This window comes from Natrix helvetica, assembly GCF_964273705.1.
Source record: "Natrix helvetica genome assembly, chromosome: 1".
Taxonomy (NCBI): domain Eukaryota; kingdom Metazoa; phylum Chordata; class Lepidosauria; order Squamata; family Natricidae; genus Natrix; species Natrix helvetica.
This window is the reverse complement of record NC_138548.1, coordinates 83669028-83695511: the sequence shown is the minus strand read 5'-3', so window position 1 is coordinate 83695511 and position 26484 is coordinate 83669028. Positions and strand designations below refer to the sequence as shown.

The 26484-nt window shown below is 41.1% G+C and overlaps 1 protein-coding gene across 1 annotated transcript; it reads left to right on the top strand.

The window, feature by feature from the left end:
- Nucleotides 1-555: 555 nt before the first annotated feature.
- Nucleotides 556-25830, top strand: API5 (apoptosis inhibitor 5). Its single transcript, XM_081936116.1, has 14 exons — nt 556-785; nt 3979-4140; nt 4520-4613; nt 5368-5433; nt 6053-6204; nt 9524-9730; nt 12065-12169; nt 12573-12662; nt 13069-13250; nt 14894-14987; nt 21059-21115; nt 21410-21486; nt 22296-22432; nt 23955-25830. The coding sequence occupies exons 1-14, from the start codon at nt 717-719 to the stop codon at nt 24032-24034; spliced, it is 1572 nt and encodes a 523-aa protein (XP_081792242.1). The 5' UTR covers nt 556-716; the 3' UTR covers nt 24035-25830.
- Nucleotides 25831-26484: the final 654 nt, after the last annotated feature.

The following is a 26484-nucleotide window of genomic DNA, read 5'->3' as shown; positions in this document are numbered from 1 at the left end:
AACAATCCTATCAAAAACATCCACACAAAAGGACTTGGGAGTTTTCTTGACTTCCCGTGTTAGCCTTCTTGGTAGTCTTCCATCCAGAGACGGAAATAATGCAGAGCGATCTCTACGTTCATAAACTCTAAAGGGTATATATATATATATATATATATATATATATGTATGTATGTATGTATGTATGTATGTATGTATGTATGTATGTATGTATGTATGTATAGATAGATACACACACACACACACACACACACACACACACACACATATATACACGACGTGTATAAAATGAACAACGGCTCGGCTTATATCTTTTAAAGCGAGTTTTAGGGCTCTGGTTGGAATCGGGCAACGAGTAACGCTATCAGACGTCGTCCACAAACCCAACCATCAGCGATCACTCGCGTTGCTCCATGTGGCTAAAGCGGAATCACGTGCCCCGCTTCCGGACGCCGCCCCGCCGCACCCCATCCCACCCCACCAGCGGTACGGCTGTATTGTCACCTCCTCTACGACAGGGGCCGCTGTCGGTCGGGATGCGGGAAGCCTTGACCACCGGATGTTGCGTAGCTGTGCGCGGCCTGGCTTGGCGGTATCGCTGGCTCGGGTTTTGCGGTGTGGAGGAGGAGAGAGAGCGGTTGTGTTCGCCGCTGCAGCAAAGGGCGTCGGGGGTAAGGAGGGCGGCTAGCCGGAGGAGCAGACTCCGAGGAGGCACGATGCCCACCGTGGAGGAGCTCTACCGTAATTACGGCATCCTAGCCGACGCTAAGGACACCGCTCCGGAGGTGGGACGCCACTGGGGTTTTGTTTGGGTGGGGGAGGGGGTTGCCCCTGGGGCTTCGGGCTCTGGAAGGAAAGGGAAGCCCCCCGCCTCTCCTTTCAGTGTGGGTTTGGAAGCGGCCATCGCGGCGCGAAGGACCCGGTAGGCCGACCAAAGTCGCCGAAAGGCCTGGGGTTCCGTCCGTCCTCCGTGTTCGTTTTGTTTACCCCAGTCCAGCTTTCATTGCCAATTGACGAAGGTGAGCGCCTATGGAGGCTTATTCCCAGAGGCGGAAGCCGGTGGAGATTGCTGCTTTCGTTTCTCCCGCGCGCGAATGGATAGTAAACAGTAAGAGTTGGAAGGGACCTTGGAGACCATCTAGTCCAACCCCCTGCTTACGCTGGACGACTTGTACTAGGGATTCGAACCGGCGAATTGCCGACCTTTCTGATCAAGAAACTCACTTAGCAGTCTTAGCCACTGAGCCACCTAGTCATAGGATTCAAATTAAAAAATAAATAAACAAGCAGAAGCTGCCCAGTTTTGCATAAACGATGGTTGGCGGACCCTAAAATCCTCTCCTTCCCTCTCTGTCCCGGTGAGAAATTTGAGGAGTGGGGTGTCTCCGTCTTTTAAGATGTACTCTTCGCCCGACTCCCCTGAGGTAAAACGAAGCGACAGGCTTCTGGGATGCTCTTACTTCAGTCTGCCAACTGGAAGGTTTTGTAGACGGGATCCTGTGAAAATTGACTTTAAAAGTTCTGTGGGACTTTCTTTAGGCTGTGGTTTGTTTTGATCTTTTATAAGTGCTGCAGCATGGATCATTTCATTGAGAATATATGCTTTTTCCTAGGATAGTGATGGCGAACCTATGGCACGCGTTTCACAGGTGGCACGGGGAGCCAGCTGAGTTCACCCTTTTTTAAAGCCATTTTTTCACCCTCCCCAGGCTCCAGAGGCTTTATAGGAGCCTGGGGAGGGCGAAAAGACCCTCCCCGCCCCCCGAGGCCCTCCGGAGGCTTCATGAGCTTCCCTGATGCCTTCGGAGCGCTCAAAACGACCCTCCGAGCAAAACAGAAGTCACTTCCTGTTTGCTCAGAGGATCGTTTTGAGCCCTCCGAAGGCTTCAAGGACCTTTCGGAGGCTTCCCTGAAGCCTTCGGAAGGCTTAAAACGACCCTCCGAGCAAACTGGAAGTGGTTTCCGGTTTGCTCAGAGGGTCGTTTTGAGCGCTCCAAAGGCGTCAGGGAAGCCTCGGGACGGTCCCTGAAGCCTTCGGAGCGCTAAAAACGATCCTCTGAGCAGAGGGTCGTTTTGAGCACTCCAAAGGCTTCAGGGAACGTCCGGAGGCTTCCCTGACGCCTCCGGAGAGCGTCCGAGGGGGCGGGAGAGGCTTTTTTCGGCCTCCCCAGGCTCCTATAAAGCCTCTGGAGCCTGGGGAGGGCGAAAAAAGCATGTAAAAATGGGGAGGTCGCGCCTGTAGTGCATGCATGCACACGGGGGTCGCGCATTGCATTATGGGTGTGGCATGCTCGCACATGACCACCCTGCGCTCTCCCCACTTATGGCACGCGAGCCAAAAACGGTTTGCCATCGCTGTCCTAGGAAATTGTCACCTGTGTAATAAAATAGAATAGAATTCTTTATTGCCAAGTGTGATTGGACACACAAAGAATTTGTGTCTGGTGCATATGCTCTCAGTGTACATTAAGAAAAAATAAAATATAGTCATCAAGAATCAAGATACAACAAAGTGATAGTCATAGATTACTAATAAGCAATCAAATCATACTAGGAAACAAATAAAATTTCAATATTTACCTTTCTGTATGTTAATTAAGACAGGGAGTTGAGTGCTTTTTCTGTTGTAGTGGATAATGTAAAATGTCAATTTTTAAAACAAAAAAATGAAAGTGCTCATTCTTTTCCTTTGAAACATTTTCTTAAAATACATTGGGATATGATAAGGCGTCATATTAAAAAAAATCTGCCTCAAGAAATATTCAAAGCTCCTTTTCTGGCTGGCTGGTTCTTATACCATTGTATAAAATATCAAGCGTATTTTTCCTCAATTACCCTTTTTTGCAGGGTGAAACTTTTAATTTACAATTTCTAGAGAAGAGTTGCAGCAAAAAATGGTGTCACTGCATCTAATATTGCATCTAACAATTTGATATTGTCTTTAAGGAGTTACAGGCACACTGATTATGTAGCGTATATTACATAAACATTTTCTATATTGGATATGCATTATGAGATACAACAGAAGTCCCGTTTTTCTGTATTTCATTTCAGCCTTGTACTGTTCAGCATATTAGAAAGGAAAACTGTACAAGTAATGCATTTATATGGTAAGACGACCAGATCCCTACCCCACCCTGCACATTTGAAATGAATTGGCCTCTTTAGATTTACTGAAAATATAGTAACTATATGTTTTGTGTAATCTTCCCTTTTGGAACAGACATATTCTTACATTCAGGATCATTGGCCTTTCAGATGAATATAGTATAATAGATTTTTTTAAAGCATAGAATCTACTTAGTAGAGAAAATATGGTTAGGCACATACATATCACAACTGTTGCTATCGCCTTAATTAAAGCAACAGGATCCAAGGAGAAGATGAAAGTTCTTTAAGAATTTGCTAGTGCAGTATTAATTTCCATGTCTATGCTGAATTACATTTTGATTACTGTACAGCCCTAGTGTTAAAATACTTTCAGTCCTTTAACAGATAAAGCTTAGTGTTCAAAAGCTAAAATACATTAAGAATTGCTATCAGCTATAAAAGATGCTTAGCCTCATGAACTTCCAAAGAAAGGCCATTCTTAACTGTAGAAAGGCAGCAAACATTTTCTGGTTACTTGGTACATATGGAGGATGATAAAAACAGTGCTTGCAGAAAGATTGCAGTAAATTGCTTCCATAGGTATATTCATTATTTCATAGGCTAACACTTTAATATGCTAGCAGGAATGGGAGCTAGCATATTACACCTTTTGAATACAGTATCAAGAACCCTGTGCAGCAGAAGAGCACTCAATCATTACAAAATGTGATACTTTCAACATAATATGTCTCTGCTATGGTAAATGTAGGATAATCTGAATTTTTAATAGATAATTTGCTTATGAGAATTTTTTTCAGGCAAATGTACTTTTAATTTTTCATTGCTTGCTTAAGCTCTTCATTCTTAGAATTCTCTCTTCTTTTCTAGCACAAAGATGCTTATCAAGTTATCTTGGATGGTGTCAAAGGGGGTGCTAAGGAGAAGAGATTAGCAGCACAGTTTATTCCAAAATTCTTCAAACATTTCCCTGAGTTGGCAGATTCTGCTATAAATGCTCAGTTGGATCTTTGTGAAGATGAAGATGTTTCAGTAAGTGCCTTTTTCTTTACAAAAAAGGAAATGCTATTGGAATGTGAATTGATACAGTACCTGAAAATCACATTAGCAATACATTTTATGTGCCTATTTTAGTCATTCTGTGCAAGCAGTTGCAAAATCTTTTAAAGTTATGTTGATTGTTAATAATAGTCAATTCCATGTGCTATTATTTCTGCTGTTTTGCACAATTAAAATATATACAACAGTTGCTGAATTACGTCATAAATACTATAATATGCTAGTGTTGATTCATTAGAATCCTAACTATTGTTCATGCTGGATTTTATAGTGAGATGATACCGATGCTGAATCTTCTGTAATTGAACATATATTATCCAGTTGTTCCATGTGTGTCTTTTTTTGTTTATAGATCCGGCGCCAGGCAATCAAAGAATTACCTCAGTTTGCTATGGGTGATAACCTCCCTAGGGTAGCAGACATACTTACCCAGCTTCTGCAATCAGGTGAGAAAGATTATTGTATTAGTCTTAGTAAAGGGCATGGTTAAATATTCATTGCTATAGCTTTCTTGCTTCACCTTTCTTACTGTTTTCTTATCAGAAGTTGTACTATTATATTTTTGAAGAATTTTTCCCTTTATTCTTGTTATTTTTCACATTATTCCTGAGTATTGAAAATGTGGTATGAGAAATGGATGTCGTGATCTAAGAGATAGATGCTAATTTTGAGTCTTTATTGGCACTGCTAACACTACCTAATGGAGAAGAAACATTTTGATAGAAGACACTTTGCAGCTTCAAATTCTTTCTTAGTTATTACCTATGAAATATAATTATGTGATCACTAAAAGTCAACATCAACTTGATAGCATATAAGCAGTTGGGAAATTGTACTTTAGATACTGCTTTGGAAGTGTAAAAGCTAAAAACTGGCATTGATATCTGCTTACTTTTTAAATAATGATGCCTCCAAGTTAATTTTTATATTTCTGTCTGGTGCAAAATGAACCTTTTTCTTTTGTTCTTATTGTGGTCATATACTTTATATACTTGGTATATATCTGTATATGTAAGTTTATTGTAAATATTTAGCCAGAATCATCTTTCGCTGAATTTTGTATTTTCACTATCTTGGTTTCTTTGTAAGGGTTTTGCCTGGAACAGTTTATTGTGTGAAATTCTTTATTTCCTGAATTTCCAATATTTGGCACTATCTAGCTTAAAAGAATTCCTGATCCTTTGTTTTCTTTATTTTTAGATGATTCTGCAGAATTCAACTTGGTTAACAATGCTTTGCTTAGTATATTTAAGATGGATGCTAAAGGTAAAGGATGCGTTTGATACTAAAATATTTTATGTCATGTTTTTTAATATTTTGAAATAAAATAAAGGATTGAGTGTACTCTGTCGCATAAAATGGAATAATAATCAGAACAAAAGATGTTATGGCAACAATAACAAAATTGCATGCAAGGAAAAGAGTTCAATGCTCGCACTGTGATAGTTATTTAGAAATATAATGCAGATCAGTTAGAAAGTTATAAAAATCTTAAAGCTATATTTTCTATATTATTTCAATTTACATATAATGTAAGTTTAAATAATGAATTGCATCCAATTGGTATGTGTCAGCAATATTTATTTATTTATTTAAAATTTTTGTACGGCTGCCCACTTCAACAAAGGTGACTCGGGTGTTTACAAGAAAAGTCAACAGTTATTCTATTTCTCCTTTATTCCCCTTTTTAGAATCTGCTGAGCAGATTTAGGATAAAAGCGACGGGGCCAGGAAAGTAGTTAAAAAAGGGGAAACTTGCAAGGAGAGAATTCCTTACATAAGCAAGTGCCCTCTGATATTGTCAGATGTAGCCTTAAATGTTTAACGAAAAGATCAGTTCCTTTCAGTTATAAACAAACGAATTGGTGTCTTATCATTGTTTTAGGAACACTCGGTGGTTTGTTCAGTCAGATTCTCCAGGGAGAGGATATTGTGCGAGAAAGAGCCATTAAATTCCTCTCTACAAAACTCAAAGCACTGCCTGAAGATGTGCTCACAAAAGAAGTTGAGGAGCTAATACTGACAGAATCGAAGAAGGTGGATATATTAATCTTGTTAAATGATTGCAAAGATTTTATAAACAACATGAACTGTTGTACTTCATTTTGAGTAGAAAACAATGAAATTAACTATAGCCATTCTCAAAAACCAGTTGATGTTAATAATAATATTTTGGCATTGGTAAAGAGATGTTTTCTTTCCTGGATCATGACTCCTTACGCTCAGTTACTCAAGGCCTGGTCATCTCTCATCTAGACTATTGCAATGTGCTTTACATGGGGCTACCCTTGAAATCCATTCAGAAGCTTCAGCTGATGCAAAATGGGGCAACGAGAGCAGTCTTTGGTCCACATTACACTTCTGCTCCATGAACTTCACTATTGGTCTGCTTCTGATTACATTTCATTTGTTATGACCTTTAAAGTTCTTAATGGCAAACGTCCAGGTTACATGATGAACCAAATCCTGCTTACAACAAGCTAGGCCTTGTGCCAACAGAAAGGTCCTACTTTGGATCCCATCAGTCAAAGAACTCTTGACTATCAGGATCCAGAAGCGGCGCCTTCTCGGCTGCAGCACCCACCCTTTGGAATATCTTACCCTCTCAGGCAGAGGTGGGGAGCTATGGCCCCTTTAGCACTTGTGGACTTCCAGCTTCCAGAATCCCAGAGTCAGCACCTTCCTATTCTTCCACAAGAGCCCGAAGACTGCCAATTGGCCTGGGGACCAAATAGGGGACTTCCACATGTGGTGTTTGCTGGATTGATGGCAGACTCCAACCCCCCAACCCCTTGCTCTTTGCTCTGCTTACCTTGCAGTTTCCATATGAAATTCCATTGTTGCAGAACGGCATAATATAATAATTAAGCTTATGTTGATTATTTTACCACATCAAACGTGATATGTATGCTATGTTATCTAAAACTAATTTCAAACTCTTATCAAAATAAGACCTGACAAGTTTTTCTTACTGGTATTATAATTATACTTATAATTTCTTCCAAAGACGGAATTGCATGACTGCTCGTGTGTGTGTATTAAGTACCCATTGTTTCTGATGTTGTGCAAAATATTTCAATTTCATTATCCCCATTTTGTTGAATAACAGTCCAGGCCTTATTCTTACTGTAGCACAGTGCTTCTCAATTATTTTCTGTCATGCCCCCCCTAGGAAGAAGAAAACATTTCACGCCCCCCCCCTCCCCGCGCGACTGTAAATAGTATCATTTGTCTATAAAATTGTTATAAGTACACCTCTGCATAACATAGCACACCGGTCTTTCCTCGTCTCCCACCGTAGTCACATGCTTTCTTTCCTCTTTCCCTCTTACTTGTCTATCCTTCCTTCCACCCTCCCTTCCTCCTTCCCTTCCTTCCTGCCTCCCTTCCAGTTCCCTCCTTCCTCTTTCCCCCTGCCTGCCTGCCTTCTTTCCCTCCTGCTTATCTATGCTTTCTTCCTTCCTTGCACCTCCCTCCCTTCTGCCTGCCTGCCTTCTTTCCTCTTTCCCTATCCTCCTATCCTTCCTTTCTCCCTCCCTCCTTCCCTGCCTCCCTTCCAGTTCCATTCTTCCCTCCTTCCTTCTGCCTCCTTCCTGCCTGCTTGCCTTCTTTCCTCTTTCCCTCCGGCGTGTCTGCTTTTCTTTCCTTCCTTCCACCTCCCTTCTGCCCTCTTGCTTTCTTTCCTCTTTCCCTCTTACTTGTCTATCCTTCCTTCTACCCTCCCTTCCTCCTTCCCTTCCTTCCTGCCTCCCTTCCAGTTCCCTCCTTCCTCTTTCCCCCTGCCTGCCTGCCTTCTTTCCCTCCTGCTTATCTATGCTTTCTTCCTTCCTTGCACCTCCCTCCCTTCTGCCTGCCTGCCTTCTTTCCTCTTTCCCTATCCTATCCTTCCTTTCTCCCTCCCTCCTTCCCTGCCTCCCTTCCAGTTCCCTCCTTCCTCTTTCCCCCTGCCTGCCTGCCTTCTTTCCCTCCTGCTTATCTATGCTTTCTTCCTTCCTTGCACCTCCCTCCCTTCTGCCTGCTTGCCTTCTTTCCTCTTTCCCTCTTGCTTGTCTATCCTTACTCCCTCCTCCCCTTCTTCCCTCCCTCCCTGCCAGCAGCTCCTCCAGCATCCCAGCTGGAAGCAGCAGCACAACAGTCGCCGTTACCAGGGGCGAAGGGGTGGCGGTGGCAAGATCGGGCGACCGCCGCCCCTTTGTCCCTTCCCCAACAGCGGCTGTTGCACTTCCGCTTCCAGACGGAATGCTGGCGGTGGAGCTACTGGCGGGGAGGCGAGCTACGCGGTGGTGAAGACGGGCGGTCCCATGCTTCCCTCCCTCCCACCCCCGCCCGAGCAGGCTTCTTGCACAGCTCCAGCCCGCGGCTCCAATGAAAATCCACAGTCCGAAGTGCTGCCACTTCCAGGCGGGATATATTATGCCTCGCCCACGCCTTCGCCGCCGTTGCACCCAGATGGAAAGGGAGCCTTCGCGCCCCCCTTTATGGAGCCTCGCGCCCCCCCAGGGGGGCGCGCCCCACTATTTGAGAACCGCTGCTGTAGCAAGAGCATTCAGAGTGAAAACAAGACCATTCTGAGATCAGAACACTTTCAATAAGATGAAAATGACCTATCACAAGATCTTAAGGTTTAGAATTGAAAAACATTGGCACATTCTAGTTATTATAGCATTAGTTCCCATCTTAACAGTATTACAGATTTCACATTGAGACATTGTGTCAATATTTTTTTCTGTTTTGCTTAACATCTATTCGGAAAAAGAATTCTTTGAATTTGTCTGTTACTTTTGTGAGAGGCTTAAGCTCTCATAGGATCCTGTACCCAATAATTCATGTGAGTATTACAGTTCTTTGTAATACTAACACATTTTTCTCAGTTTGATTCCATGCAATTTTGAGTCTAGTTGATTCTCTTGATCATTAGCCTTTCATTAGAGGACAAAGTTGTTTTAGTCAATCCTAATAAAAATACTATTACCATAATTTAATACTACTGTTAAACAGTACAACAGTAGAATTACCTGCCTAAATGTAAGAACTTTGCTTGTTCGCAGTGTCTTTTGCAAATTGCTTTCTCATGTTCTAATGATACTGCTATCACCTGTAACCACTGTAATCAGACATTTAGTATGATATAACAAGAATATAATTAAAATTCAAATCTTTGCTTAGTTATTGAATGGACTTGGACGAAATTAACATATTATGTAAGAGTACTATTAGGCTAAATGAGCAGCTATTTAAATACTGTGTACATTGCAAGTAATTACAGAATCAGTTATTGGGTAAAGAAAAGGAATATGCAGATGTTTCCCTTTCAAGTGCTATGTCCTTTATTTCCTGTTTTCTTGCATTTCTTCAGGTGCTTGAGGACGTAACAGGGGAGGAGTTTGTCTTATTCATGAAGATACTATCTGGCTTAAAAAGCCTTCAGACAGTAAGTGGGAGGCAACAACTAGTTGAACTAGTGGCTGAACAGGCTGACCTTGAACAAACCTTCAATCCATCCGACCCTGATTGTGTGGACAGACTCTTACAGTGTACTCGCCAAGCAGTTCCACTGTTTTCTGTAAGTATTCATGTTAAGGAATATTGTGTCTTTCATGCCCAGTCTAAAAAAAACCTAATTAGCATGTTTGGAGTGAATGCAGGTAATCCTCACTTTAATAATCATTCGTTCACCAGCTCTTCAAAGTTATTCATGACCATTCCTCAACATTGTGACTGCCACAGCATCCCAGTGGTCACCATTTGGGTCCTTAGCAACTGGCTTGCAATTACAACAATCATAGCCTTCCAAAGTCACTTGATGGCATTTGCAACCTTCATTGCCAGCTTCCAATAAGCATAGTCAATGGGAAAGGCAGCAGGAGGTCACAAATGTCAATCATGCAATGTGCATAACAACTACGTTTAATGGCAGCAACCATAACTCTTAATTTGGTGTGGCCATGTCATGTCATGCTTTGCGATCACATATCTTAGAGACAGAAAAAATGTTAAATGGGGACTACCTGCATTCTATGAGGCAGGCCACAACTACATATACATTTCTTTGAAAATCATTTTTATCTTGATTTTGAACTCTTACTCCCCACCGCTAATCCAAAGGGGCTGACAGTAGAAAAGCAAAAATTCAATCTCAGTGCATTAAATAAGGATTTGTCACCGAAAGATGTAAAAGGGTACATGGGCCACAAAGTAGTAGACCTTTTCTACTAAGTGAAAAAATACAAAGTGAAAAGTGAAAAATATAATCAGTAAACAAAAATAAAAGATTCAAAATAGATTACGATTAAAGAAGAACGAATAACTACTCCTGGGATTGCCAAGACAGTAATTACTTTCTACTCTTGTGGCTACAGAACAGTAATTCTGTAACATAGTAGCAATTCTCCCAGATGAATAATGTTAAAATTGGACACTGCAGGTAAATGCGACCTGGTTAGCACGCGCCCAAAATTCAGTTTTGAACATGGAAGAGAATGACCGTCAGAATTTGGAATCTGGCTCATAAATATCCCCACTGTATGTGAGGATTACCAATAAATGCATTCCCATTGAAAAAGTTAAATGTGTAGTACTGTAATGTACCTATTCTTATAAATATTTTCCAGAGGGAGGGTCATATTGATAGTGTTTCTGAAAAGTCTTTTAATACTAAATATTTGCATATTACTCACTTTTGGAATATACTTACCCATTACTCTGCTTCCTCTTACATACAGTATTTATATGCATTTTATTAATTGTACCTGAACTAAAATGATTTATTCTTCAGTATTTTCATTAAAAATAGTTTCAATAAAATTCCTTATAGTTTTATGCAAGTAGCATACAACAGGTAAAAGAGAATTGGATGCATTCTTTTCTTTAAGGTTCAGCTTTCAACTTCAAAATGTCCTTTTTTTCCTTATACTGGTGTTTTTTTTTTACTTTATCAAAGTTTGAACTTTATTATAGATCTGTTATTTACTTTTATAGATGAGAATGAATGAAATGTCAGCCAGCACTTTGTCCCCTCCAAAATACTAATTCGCTTGAGTATGAATAAGTAGTTTACTTGTCGGTGATTTTTGCCTAGAGCCGTGATGGCGAACCTATGGCACGCGTGCCACAAGTGGCACGCGGAGCCATTTGTCAGGGCACGCGACGCGCTGCCCTGTCAGCTGGCCAGCGTGCATGCGCGCACTGGCCAGCTGAGTTCACCTTTTTAAAAGCTATTTTTTGCCCTCCCCAGGCTCCAGAGGCTTTATAGGAGCCTGGGGAGGGCGAAAAGAGCCTCCCCCCGCCCCCCCGGAGGCCCTCCGAAGGCTTCAGGGACTATCCGGAGGCTTCCCTGAAGCCTTCGGAACGCTTAAAACCACCCTCCGAGCAAACCGGAAGTGACTTCCGGGTTGCTCGGAGGGCAGTTTTAAGCATTCCGAAGGCTTCAGGGAAGCCTCCGGACGGTCCCTGAAGCCTCCGGAGGGCCTCTGGGGGGGGGGGGGAAGGCTCTTTTCACCCTCCCCAGGCTCCTATAAAGCCTCTGGACCCTGGGGAGGGCGAAAAAAGCATGTAAAAATGGGGGGTCGCGCATTGTGCGCGCATATGCACTGGGGTGTCGCGCGTTGCATTATGGGTGTGGCACGCCCGCACACGACCCCCCTGCGCTCGCCCCACTTGTGGCACGCGAGCCAAAAAAGGTTCGCCATCGCTGGCCTAGAGGGATGGTTAATAGTGCTACAACTGTGCGTAAACAGCACTGTGTGAAAATGAATTTCCCAAATGTTGAAGTTAATTCATTATCTCGAAAAATAAGGCCAGGCTTACCTGGTAATAGAGAATTGTAACAACCATATTGATACATTTTTCCCAGTGCTAATAATCTTGCAGTAATAATTGCTGTTCTGATTTGCCACAGAAAAATGTTCACTCTACAAGATTTGTGACTTACTTCTGTGAGCATGTGCTGCCAAATTTGAGTTCTCTGACCACTCCAGTTGAAGGCCTTGATATCCAATTAGAGGTAAGCAAATCTGAATATATCTGACATGACTAGGATTACAGTTATTCAGTGTATATATGAAATGAAGAAATGTAACAAATGCCTTTAAAGTTTTATTATCTTCAAAATCTTTCCAATACTTATATAAAATTCCATTTCATTCTGTACATTGCAGTGCAAAAATAAAAACCAAATTACTTCTTTCTAAATTTTTCAGTCTAGAATAATCTAGGTTATACTGCATTCAATAAGCAGGCCTTTTTTTTTTACAAATCAGTGTTTTTATCAGTTTCACTTATTTATGTCATAATCAAGTGAACAAGATTTGTTTTTCGGGTCTACTTTTCCTTAACATTGCCATTGTACAAAGTTATAAATCTTCATTTTTACTTCATTTTCTAAAGATAGAATTTATCTTTTTCAGGTACTAAAATTACTTGCTGAGATGAGTTCCTTTTGTGGGGACATGGAAAAATTAGAATCAAATCTAAAGAAACTTTTTGATAAATTACTGGTAAGTGTATTCATAATCTTAGAGATATTGTAAATGTTCAAAATTAAACTTAAATTTCTGATCGTTATTCCAAAGGTGCTTTTTTCAAGAGGCAACTGGACTTTTTGGGTTATTTTTTTTAAAATTGGAGATACTTGGTGTCGTATCCCTCCCCCTCTGTTGAGAGAGGGCTGTTCAATTTTGACATGGATGGCCTCTTTAATGCATTTGTGTACCAAAAAATTTGCTTAGTGAAGTTAGTTTTGTGCTCTTGAGTGGGAGAATGGAATAAAACAATAGCTCAATTTACAAATGAAAATGTCAGATAATGTTGGAAATAGCTCATTGTACATAATTTCTAATTTGAAATACATGAGAACTATTAGCTGAAAATAAATACCATATAACTTGTATTTCTACTTCTCAGGAATACATGCCACTTCCTCCAGAAGAAGCAGAGAATGGGGAGAATGCAGGCAATGAAGAGCCTAAGCTACAATTTAGCTATGTGGAATGCTTGTTATATAGCTTTCATCAACTAGGACGAAAACTTACAGATTTCCTAACAGCAAAGTTGAACACAGATAAAGTGAAAGACTTTAAAATCAGGTATTACTATGCAGGCTTTATTAGAATGAAAATAATATATCCAGGTTAAAAATGTGCTGCAAACAAATTATCCGTATTCATAACAGAATGGTCAAAGTATTTGAATGGGAAAGATAAAAAGAGAAACATTTTCTGTGCTACAATAAGTACAGTATATAGCCCAGAACTACAAATTACAATTTTAGATGTAATTGGTTTAATTGTGTTTTCTGAAGAATCAATCTTGTGATTTTACCTGTGAAGAAATGCTATTGAATTCTGAGGAAAAAATTAATGATTGTGGTTAAAATTATTCCATAAGCCTTTTCTCCACTGTAAGCTTGAGTATTGGTTTCATTTATCTCAGAATTAATTATCACACATTCTAGGTTTGGCTTTCTAAATATTGGCTAAATATTTGGGTTCTAAATAATACAAATGAAATACAATTTCTAGTTGTGAAAAAAATACACTTGTTCTATTTAGCACCCCTTAAATACTTAGCAAACTCAAAGCAATATCCAATAGATTTACTGCAAAGTATTGTCTGTATGTTCATGTCCCACATTTTTAGTCAAAATTGTACTGCAATTTAAGTGTTCTGGAATAATGCATGAGGACTGTCTTCCTAAATCTAGTTCCTGAACCTAATGCTGCTCTTATTAAGAGCAGGCAAAATTAATCAAGTGGAGATATAGTGGACTTTTTGGCATAAAGTCTTGGCTTTTGTCTCCACATAAAGAAATTGTAGCCAGCAGGTGAAGATATGATGTCAAAGTTGCTGTTAGAAAAAGTTTGTGTAGGTTTCTCAATGACACTGTACTTTTTTCTGGAAAGCTATTATTGCCCCATTATCTTTAGAATACTATTACTGTCTTAGTGACTTTTTATATTCCAAGTTAAATAGTTTGAGTTGTGAATGTCATAATATGATAATTTATGAGAAAAGCAAAAAGAAAAATCTATGGATTTGCTTCATCAAGGATATAAAAGGCACTTGCACATTCATACTGTTAGTAAATTAGTAGTCAATTGTTTCATTTGATTTATTCTTGTTTTCAATAAATATTCTAATTTAGGTGAGTCAGAGGGCAAAATAGCTGAGAATAACAGACTTTTGCCAGGTGGTGAACTAATAACATGTTCAATGTAGAGATTTGTGATTTACTGCTAAGCCATAATCAAAGGAACCTAATGGCTAGTTTCAACTGTTCCTTTCCAGTATTCATCCAGAATTGTATTAGACAAAGACAGAGGCTAATAAAAATACTTTATCCAAGTTCCCATGATAATTGCAGCCATTCTTGATTGTCCATCCAATATGCAGCAAAACGTTAGAATTTCAAAATCAGTGCTAAAATATTTCTAGGGTAAAATAATGAATGGCTGCACTATTATTCATAAAACTTCTACTTTTAATCAGCCAATTTTATTATTAAACAGCATTGGATTATAATAAAACTTCATTGTTTAAAATGTTGCGTGTATTTATATCTTTCTACATGTTTCCTACTACTACAAATTAGGTGTTCAGAAGTTTTTCTGACAGGCAATATAGGTTTCTTTTTAGGTGGTCAAGTTGGTTATTCTTTCCTAAGATTAAGAAGGCTGTTGGTTTCACCATATAGTCCTGCAGCTTTATATTAAATGCTTTTCTCTTCTAGATTACAGTATTTTGCTAGAGGACTTCAGGTTTATATCCGACAACTTCGTTTGGCGCTCCAAGGGAAAACAGGAGAAGCACTGAAGACAGAAGAGGTAAGTCTTTGAAAACTTTGACCTTAAATGAATTTAAGTTAAAGGTTCGGTTTTCATGTCAGTGTGCATTGTAAAGCCTGACAAACACTTGTGTCATTTTCAAGTTCTTGAGTATCCGGATCAGCCATCGCAATTTGTAAGCTCATGACAATATAAAAGGTATGATTTGTACACCCAATAACAGTGACTTGGTTCATAACACTAGTATGTGAATTTTTCTCTGTTTCCAAAAGTACTCCAAAAGTCTCTGCTCGCTAGAGAATCTTCTGTATAATAAGATATATTATAAAGTCTGGCCAAGAACATTGATGCAGATCAGGAGCCTGTCTTTCATTGATAAAAGAGTCACTCGGGACAGCAAGATGGGTGGCATATAAATTAAATAAATGAATGCACAACTGAACTGTGAATTGAACAAATCGGGATAATCAAGGTTAATCTTGGAGGAGGGAAGGATACAATTTTCCTGTTATCGTAGAGACAGCAGCCAGACTGGGTATGCTCCATCCATTAACCAATTGGACTGAGTCTATACTTATGATGTCATCGGGCCCTTGTAGCTCCTCCCCAGTTTCAGACTCAGTCCAACCTGGACTGGCTGAGAGAATTGATCTCCTCCTCCAAATTATTTAATTATATCTTTATTTGTTGAATTTTTCCAAAAAAAAATGTTGTTCCTTTAAATTGGTTCCTTAAATAATCCTTTATTCTACAAATTGGAGGGAAATTTGAAACTGATCTCTGGCTGCCTCTCCTCAGCCGTCTGATTGCCTACGGCCACGAGTTCGCTCAAGAAGCCTGCCTTGCAATCAGATCGGCCAGCTCACGAGCTACGGCTCCACGGCTGTTTCCCCGCGGCGCTCCTTGATTCTGGGCACTCGGGTGCGCGACCAGCCGTTTCGCGCGCAGCAGTTCCAGGCAAATCCAGAGGCCATTCTGCAGATCGCCTGATCACACTTAGTATCAGTGGCCATTTGCGGGTCAGAAAAGCCTGCGAAGATAGCGGCGACCATTTTGAGGCTCGGAGAAGCCTCAGAGAAAAAAAGTTGGCCATTTTGGACGCTTTAAATAAGGTGTGAACTCTACAGCAGCCGTTTGGAGTGCCCAGCAACGCACGATCACCCCAGATGGACCGGATCAGGAGCGCCTGGCCAGCAAAACGGGTGAGACCATTGCCTATCTTATTGGGGTGTTGATTTATGTTTGGGGAAATGGCTGATCCAGCTATGGATACGAATACGGGATTAGAGGAGGCAGGGCCATCGGGGGCAAAGAGCAGCAGGAAGAGGCAAGCCAAAGAGGCCCCTTCCTCAGGAGTAAACCCCAAGGTCTCTAAAGCGACAACAAGGGCAGAAGAGTGCAGGTGGAAGGCCCTTGAGAAATTTTAGAGGGTCCAAAAACAACAACATAGTCTAACTGCCCAGCTCTCCCTCCCTCCCTCCGAGGATCACCAAGTGGCATCCCCAGCTCCCATGGGCCCTGACCCCCTCCTAGCCTATTCAGAAGGGGAATTGTCTTCTTCAGAGTCTTCGTCTTCGATGGAACTTGACAACAAGAGGCAATTTCTGGCACATGGCCATAAGCATAAATCTTCTGCTGCAGCTCAGCAACCTGATCCCTCTGCCTCTACTTCTCAGGCCTCAATTGGAGGGGAGCAAGATAATCTACAGGACTCAGACCTGTCTGATGACGAGGTGGTCATCCCAAAATGCCCCTGCCTTTACCGGATTATTCAAAACTGATCGTTTCAAGTCCCTTCTACTTAAGGCCATTAAAGCTGCTAACTTATCATCTTCTGCTTCAGCTTCTACTTCACAGGATAAACTGGCAGAACCGGCTTCAACTGAGGGTCCCAGTACCCCATTCACTGAACCTACAGTGGAAAAAGAGGTGATCCCTGTTCCCAAGATACTCCTGAACATCCAGAAGCAGTGGGAGTCTCCAGGCATGAGCCCACAGCCGACCAACCTTGACAAACGTCTGTACAACATTGCACCAGACCTCACCAAGTTCTTCGAGACTCCCCCAGTGGAGGGGGAGTTGCAGCCCTGTCTTCACCTAATGTGGTCTCTGGAGTCCCTGAGGAGGTTCTCAAACCTGAGGAGAAAAGGTCAGATCAAACCTTAGTCAAAAACTATCAGGCTGGGGCCTGGGCTGTTAAGGGCCTCTATGGCCACTTCGTTTTTCTCCAGGGCGGCCCTGGTTTGGATTGAACAGCTTCAGGAGCGTATCGCTCCTACTGATAATAGATCACATAGGGATCTCAACAAGATCAGGGCAGCGTTGAATTTGCGGCTGATTCTTCCCTTAATGCAGCTAAATTCACTTCTAAAGCCATGGCCTCTTCGGTCACGGCCAGGCATCTGCTTTGGCTCAAGCCATGGCATGCGGATGTCCATACCAAGTGGTGCCTAGCAGCCTCCCCATTCAGTGGCACCCAATTATTTGGTACACCCTTAGACCCGTACCTCACGGAATCTAAAGACAAGCAGAAGGTCCTTTCATCCATCTACAAGAAACAGGACAGTCGGCCCGCTCCCTTCTATAGGAGGTCGCCCTTTCGATCAGTGGACGGGAGACCTTCCTTCCCCCGTCCTCAATGCCAATCCTACACTCTCAGACAGGAATCTCACCAGGACAGGTCCAATAGAAACGCACAGCGTTTCCCCTTCAAGAAATCTTACCGTGGAGGAGGCAACCACCATTTTTCACGTAGGAAATGACTACCTGGACTCTCTTCCGATCGGAGGCCGCCTGGCATTTTTTGCCCACTGCTGGGAGGAGACCACAACAGACAATTGGGTACTCAAAACTGTCAAATTTGGTCTCATATTAGAATTCCTCTCCATCCCCCAGGAACACTTCGTGCCATGCCCAGTCTCTCCGTGTCCTCACAAGAGGGCACTGATGGAACAGGCCATTCAGCACCTGTTGGAGATCCGGGCCATCCAACCGGTTCCTCCCCATCAGGAAGGGCAGGGTTTTTATTCCCGTCTGTTTGTGTACTGAAGAATTCCGGGGGATGGAGAGCAATTTTAGATCTAAAAACATTGAACCGCTACATTGTCTATCGGCGGTTCAAAATGCATTCTCTGCACACCATCCTCCAGGCGATCAGAAAAGGCGACTTCCTCACGTCGGTAGACTTGACCGAAGCTTACCTTCATATCCCCACCTTCATAGACCACCGAAAATATCTCCGCTTCTCCTATGGGGGGAGGCACTTCCAGTACCAAGCTCTTCTGTTCGGTCTATCCTCTGCCCCCAGGGTATTCACAAAAGTACTGGTAGCACTGGCCACCCACATCAGGTCATCCCCAGGTCATCTCTGTTACCTGGATGACATCCTCTTGTTGTCCAGGTCTCCGATTCAGGCAGAAAGAGATCTCGCCCTCACCAGTCACACCTTGCGGAATCACAGGTTCGAGGTGAATCTCAAAAAGAGTCACCTCGTTCCCAGCACTCGCCTTCTGCACCTCAGGGTCTTGATAGACACCATGGCGGAGAGGGTGTTCCTATCCAACGACTGCATTCTCAATCTGAGGGAACTTGTCAGGAAGGTGCTACGTCTACGCAAGGCATTCCTTCTTCTTCTCTCCCAAGTCTTGGGCAAGATGGCATCCTGCTTCGGGAGTCCGACCTGTTGTGCCCAGTGGGCGGAATCTCACCTGTCATCTCTCAGGGCAGAACACATCTCAGGGTCTCCAATGTCCAAGCAGACTGGCTGAGCCGGACAACAATAGATCAGGCGGACTGGAACATCCATCCGAACCTCTTCCATCGCCTGACACGACGATTCGGCCTCCCAGTCCTAGACCTGTTCGCAACGGCAGACAACCACCAGGTACCCAGGTATTACTCGAGGTTCATGGAGCCTATGGCAGAAGGAGTAGACGCTCTCAGATGCCAGTGGCCCAGGGGTCTCCTGTACGCATTTCCTCCCCTTCCCCTCATTCAGAGGGTAATTCAAAAAATGCTGGAGCAGGAGGCAGAACTGTTGCTGCTAGCGCCGAATTGGCCACACCGGCCTTGGTATGCCGACCTAGTGACTCTGTCAATCTTCACCCCCATGGCACACCCCACGGTCTCCTGTCTCTACACCAAGGGTCAGCTTGTCATCCCGACCCCCAGTGGCTGCAATTAACCGCATGGCAATTGAGCAGCAAGCCTTAACAGCCGATAACATCTCCCTCAACGTCATTGCTACCATTCAGGAATCACGCAGAAGCTCTACTGACCGCATTTATGCACCATGTGGCGGACTTTTGCTCTGTGGTGTTCCAACCAGACTGTTGACCACTTAAGGCATCCATTCCGCAGATATTGGACTTCCTGCAGAGGGGGCTTGATCAGGGACTTACCCCTAACACGCTATGCCGACAGGTGGCTGCTCTGGCCTCTGTTCTGGATGGCCTGACATCTGAACATCTGCCTTCTCACCCCTTGATCCGGAGATTTCTTAAAACATTTCGCAGCTCCATTATGAACAAAGCTAGGGAAAATGGCACCTTTAACAAAGTTAATTCTTGAAACATTCATAATTCTCCGTGGAGCGTCCAACCTGCGTCTCCCTGCCATACACAGATATCCGACTTGGGACTTGCTTCGTGTCCTAGAGGCTTTGACGTCCGCACTCTTTGAACCTATGAGATCCACTTCTTTGAAACTGTTGTCCTTTAAAATGCTGTTTTTGGTGGCTGTAACCGCAGCCAGACATATTCCTGATTTGGCTGCTCTTTCAGTCAGGCATGACTTGTGCGTGTTCCATCCAGACCGAGTTGTCTTAAGACTGGACCCGACATTCATACAGAAGGTCAATAGCTGTTTCCACCAAGGTCAGGAATTGACCTTACCTGATTTCTGTCCATCTCCCCATCACGAGAGGAGCGCAAGTGGCACACTCTTGACGTATGTCGTGCCCTCAAGATCCACATCGACTGCACCGCCTCGTTCTGCCACTCGGAAGCTCTCTTCATCTCCTTTCGCCAGGCCTCCTTGGGTACCAAGGCTTCATCGTCTAGTCTGGGGCGCTGGATAAGAGCCTGTATTAAACTGTTTTATGAACTTCAATCCATACAGTTCCCTGCAAACATTACAGCTCACTCTACACGCAGCGCTGCGATATCTTGGTCCACTCAAGCCACTTTGGAAGAAGTCCGCCGGGCGGCCACCTGGGCGTCTCCCACAGTCTTCATACATCATTACAAGTTGGACAAGTATGCGTCGGCTGACGCGGCCTTTGGGCGCAGGGTGCTGCAACAAGTGCTTGTGCCCTAACAGACCGTTTTTACAATTTCCCACCCTAGTGGACAGCCCAGTCTTTGGTACGTCCCAGTCTGGCTGTTGTCTCTACAATAACAGGAAAATGGGCATTGGTCCTTACCTGATACGCTCATTTTCTGGTAGAGTAGAGAGAGCAGCCAGCACCGCCCTAGTATGGGTCACGTGAGGGAATTCCTTGTGTGGAGGAGAGAGATACAGTGACTGTGGACTTTCACTTTTTGCTCACAATTCTCACTTGAGTCTAGAGTTTTCCTTCATCTGAAACTGGGGAGGAGCCACAAGGGCCTGATGACATCATAAGTGTAGACTCAGTCCAATTGGTTAATGAACAGAGCATACCCAGTCTGACTGCTGTCTCCACTCTACGAGAAAATGAGTGTATCAGGTAAGGACCAACGCTCATTTTGTTGATTTTACCATCGTAGCATCTGTGGAGAATCTTCCAGAGTACAGCAGTGTGTTGTTTACTTAGTTTTATCATTTCAAGAAATTCAATCAATTTCAAGAGCTACTATAAAGGTTTCAAATAGCAAGTTTCTTAACACAATAATTTTTGTAGCTTTTAGATAGCCATATCATAATTACATATTAGTTGCAGATTATTAACATGGTTTTTCAAGGCTTCTGTGAATATGAAAGCTTCCAACTAGAATAAAGTATACTATTCCTATTGAGAAATAATTAATACCTTCAGTGCCAAAAATTGGACTGGGGAAAATGGCAGAGGATATTTCAGTGTTTAAATCATATAGGTGTATGATTTAACAAATAGTCTTTTTTTTTTGCAGAATAAAATTAAAGTGGTTGCACTAAAAATAACAAACAATATCAACGTTTTAATTAAGGTAAGTGTTAAATTGTGGGACAAAAATATTGACAAGTCTATTTGTCATTCTATTTGGGCAATATGCAAAGCTTGTGTCAAGTATAATATTTATGTCTTTGAAAACAACATAAGAAGAAAATGAGGTTGTTACATTTTTTTTGAGATTGAGAAATTTTCATCATTCTGAAATATATAAGACCTTCAGAAATTAAATGTGCTTCTTTTTAAAATGAGACTTTTCTAGAAAAGTTTTTCATAATTCAAGAAATGTGATTTCAGAAAATTCAAAACAGACTTCTCATTTTGCTTCTAGGATCTTTTCCACATTCCTCCTTCATATAAGAGTACAGTTACACTCTCCTGGAAACCTGTACAGAAGTCTGAAGTTGGGTAAGAAAACTGTGAATGTTCCAATCTTTTTTTTTGCAGTCCAAAGAATCTTACTGTCTTTCATTATGCTTTTTATGAGCAGAGAAAAAGATACCAAAAATGATGAAATGAACTAACTTTTGTGCAAGGTGATCAGTCCAGTGTGTTGGTGTAACATATGGGTGGCAACTTGTAAATGCAACATTGAAACCCAATGGGAAGGCATCGGGAGATGTTCTGTGTTTTTGTAATGTTGCTGGGTAGGAACAAAAGTGTTCAGACTTTTTAGGAACTATGGGATATGGAGATCTGTAGGAAGCAAATTGCCTATTCCTATACTTCAAACGATCCCGGATCATGCCTTCAGATTTTGGTCCATTTTTCAAGGGTTTCTGTGGAAACAGTTTGTCTCCCAAAGACAATCTATTCTATTCCAGGTTTATTTTTATGAAAGAAAAATAATGCCATTCAAATTCAACAATTTTGCAAAATAGAAGAAACATTAATTACACCAGAACTGCCTTTTATTTTAAAGTAAACCTGCTACTATATTGATTTTACATCTTCTAAAATAATTTTATTTCCAAAGAAACCTGGTAATGTAGCCCCTTTCTCTCAGCACTAGGAAGGAGGCAATGGCAAACTGTTTATGGAACAACCTTGCCAAGAAAACTTCAGGGACTTGTCCAGGCAGTGACAAAGAATCAAATATGATTCAACCAAAAAAGAAACTTTTTCACTGTCATTGACATATTCCAAAATTGAACATTAAGAATCTTTCAATTTTTTACTTGTCTTCTAATTATATTGGCCCTGACTTTTTTTTAAAGGCAAAAACGAGCCAGTGAAGATACATCTTCAGACTTACCAGCAAAAAAGTCCCAAGCTGGCCCCAAAAGAGATGCTAGGCAGATTTACAATCCACCCAGTGGGAAATATAGTAGTAACCTGGGTAATTTTTCATATGGTGAGTATTACAAGCTTAATACTATTACAATTCTGTCTAATTTGAGAACAATGTCTTTTTTCCTTTGTATCCTTTTTAGGATTATGTATCCTCTTAGCTCTTGAAGGCATTCCAATATTTCATTTTAAATGTTAAAAGTCTAAGACAAGATAATACTACCTATGTATCTGTATTATGTAATTTAGGAAAATATTGGTGTAGGTCAGTGCTTCTCAAATAGTGGGGCGCACCCCCCCAGGGGGGCGCGAGGCTCCATAAAGGGGGGCTCGTTTGATCGGAGCGGGCGCTCCGGTGCGTCTCCTCTGCCCGCTTTTGTTCCGCCCTGGCGGCAGGGATTGCCCGTCAGGATCGCTGAGCCCGCCCGCGTCTCTCTTCCCTCAGCCGCCCCTTCTCTTTCTCCTTCTTCCGACCGGCCCTCACAGTCTCGACTCAAGCCTATCCATCTTGGGCAGCCACAACAAGGCGACTGCTCCTCCCGCGGCCAGCGGCGGTGCCCATTTATCAGGCCTCCGACCCGGAACCTTTATCGGCCGCTGGAGCCATACGGGAACTGGATCTAGTGCCGGCTAAATGGGTGGGGAGTAAGGCGGGGCCCCGGCGGAGAGAAGCAAAACCCGGGCTTCAAGGATGCGTCTCTGTCTGGAGAGTTTCCAAGGCTCCGTGGTAAGGAAAGGCGAGAGTTTCCAAAGCTTAGAGCTGTGTTGTTTCTAGAAATCACTGCGTGCAGGATATATATGTGTGTGTTTGTGTGTGTATACATGCACATACAAGTGTCATTTCTTCAGTGTTATCACAGAAGTGAGTATACCCCTTAACATTTTGTAAATATTTAAGTATACTTAAGTATACTTAAATATTTACAAAATGTTAAGGAGTGTACTCCTGTGATACTCTATATAGGGGGCGCGCGAAATGTTTTCTTCTTCCTAGAGGGGGCATGAAAGAAAATAATTGAGAAGCACTGGTGTAGGTAGTCCTCAACTTACAACCAGTTGCTTAGTGACTGTTTGCAGTTAAAATGGACCTCTCCAGGGCTACTTACGATCTTATAAAATTATTTTGATTAGACTAAAAATAGATTATAGAGATAATATAAATATAAATGATAATAATAAGAATTTATCTTATCCCGTACATATAATTGCTATAAAAGAAAATCAGAAGGAACTTACTTATAATCATTTTTTATCTTTTCTTTGGTTTCTGCACTTTTCTCTTTGCTCTTCTTTTTTCCTCTTTTTATTTCGGTTATCTGGTATTCTTGGTCTGGTTAACTGTCAGCATTGCACTTCCTATTAAACAACTACATTTAAAAATATTCAACACAAACCCATATTTAGCGGAGGGGGGGTTAACTATTTAGAAAACCCTTTGTAAAATACTACCGTTACTTTAATTTCATACAATGGTATTAAGAATAGTTATGATCATTAGTTGACTTCCAGAAATAGGAAATTACACTGTTCTATGTCAAACAATTTAAATGCACTGGGGCGTAACTTTTTATTTTCTTTGATTTCAGAGCAGAGAGGTGGTTTCCGTGGTGGACGAGGAAGAGGATGGGGTGGACGTGGTAATCGCAGTCGTGGAAGAATCTACTGAAAGCATTTCCAAAGCCATTATTATATTTATGGCTAAAGCATCTTTAGAATTTGAAGGATTGTCTGTAGGGGGCGACGTTGTCTAAAAGACTTGCCTTCTGCAAAAGACTGGTTTAAATGTTCTTACACCTTTGTATGTATGATCTACTTTTCTAATGGACAATAGACTCAGTGAAACAACAACTGTATTTTTGGATGTTTAACAGCTGGTATTTTGAGTTTGTGTTTGTTTTTAAAGCGTCTTCAAGATTTATTCAGGAAAAAGCATGGGTGTTCAAGCTGAAGCTGCTCCGTACAGATGTTACATTCATCTAGAAATGTGGCTTATAATACAAAGTGGACTCTGTATAATAATAAAATACTAGATAATGGATGGAAATATTGTAATTGAAATGAGTAGGAACTTCTCTTCAAACTGAATCATATTTCCACATCGGAAAGAATTATATTGCAAAAGAGAAGTACTATAAACCGCCAAAGGCATGGTTTGTTGACTGAATTCTTCGATTTTTAAAGCGTGCAACAAGATAACATGTTATCTTAAACCAATCCAATCATTTCTGAAGAAATGTGTTAATTTTAACATTTGGCTCTTCTCCATATATGGTTATACAGTGTATGTGTTGCAAATTGATTTTTAAAAGTTCTATATAAATATGTACAGGCGCACACACAAAATCCAGTGAAAAATAAAATCAATCCAGGGAAGTTGAATCCTATAGCAAATATTAGAGTGGCTACTTAGTAATCTGATCCCTGTTAAATTAAGATGCTTTTTTGGCCTTTAGCAGCTGTTTCTTTTCAAGACAGTTAAATTAGTGTTTTAAAATAAGTAAAATTGCAACAGCTTATTTGTACTTTGTTTTTTTTTAAAAAAACACAAACATCTTGGTAATTCTTCCAAAATAAAAAGCTCTTTATGATAAGACATCTTCAAACCATTATTTAAAACATTGTACTGTATCAGATGCAATTGCTTCAGTGTTTGACATTAACTTTGAGAATTTTTCCGAGTTTTCTTTTTGGACTGAACATTGTAAGGTGCAGATGACAGTATAAATGTCAGAAAGGAGTAAAAACATTGAAATCAATCCAGCTAGAGCTGGATTTAAAGAACTGCAAATTCCTTCTTATCTTAGACCCAAGCCCTTTTTACCATTTTGGAAGACATAACAGAGTCAAATTATTTGTACATAGACATTTCTGACAACTTGTAATGTGTATTAGCTAAAATTAGTTTATAAAATGGACAGAGATGCATTTCTTGGTAACTACAGATTTCTCTCATTCATTCTTTTCCAATATAGAGATGTTGAGCAAAATGATTGAGGGCAAAATGTAGATCTGCTCTACATTTGTTGTACTCATGTTATAAAGGAAGTGATTTTAAAATTTCCAAGTTGCATTGAAAAAAAGATTCTAATTTGGAGGGGTAATTTGTGTCTCTCATTAAGCTATTATACTAAAAATTGATCAATTCAAACCACAAATAGTGGATTAGATTTTGAAGCATTTTCTATTAATTCATTCTATTGCTTATTTGGACTGTCAGTTTTTAGAAACCTAGCTTTTATGGAAGTTTAACTACTTTTACTACATATAGTTTTGGGAGGGGGCTGTGTTGAGTAATAGGTTGACAATATAGTTCTCGGAAATAATGTGCAAATTGTCAATTAGAAATAGCTCTCATTTTGTGTTATAAATGCAGTGAATTATTTTGGAGACACCCTTTAACCACTTTTTATTTGTAAAATTTCCTTTATTATTTTGCAATAAATCCATTTTGTAATTTTGTTAGTGATTTGTGGCTGTTTATTTTTTAATGATACTGATAAGCCATGCAGAACAAATTATGAAGCCCTTGATCTCTGAATTTTCAGAATAGTATAAATGTTAGCAGTGTTTAGGTTTCTTATGGAACGTGACCATGTAAAAATACAACTTATTCAGAAACAAGCATACCTGGGTGTTTCAGCTATTGTTATTGAATTCTTAAAACATTTCGCAGCTCCATTATGAACAAAGCTAGGGAAAATGGCACCTTTAACAAAGTTAATTCTTGAAACATTCATAATTTCCAACTGACAAGCAGAAGCAACTAATTTTCTTCACACAATCTACCTCTTGACAAGCTAGTTAATATGTGATTGTATGTCACGGATTGGACCAGTATCTCCTCAACTGGAATTTGTATTTGGTTCCTGTAGTCAACTGCTATTTACCATAAATCTGGTCAAAACCTGGACCGCAATATATGGTAAGGGAGATGAATCTATAAGTACAAAGGAATTAGAATAGAGCTAAAGGGACTTTGAAGTTTAGTCCAGCCTCCTGGTCAAGCAGAACTGTCCTATACTATCTCAGATAAGTGACTGTCCAGTCTCTTCTTAAAAACCTTCCGTAATGAAGCACTCAACTTCTGAAGCATGCTATTCCATAACTGGTTAATTG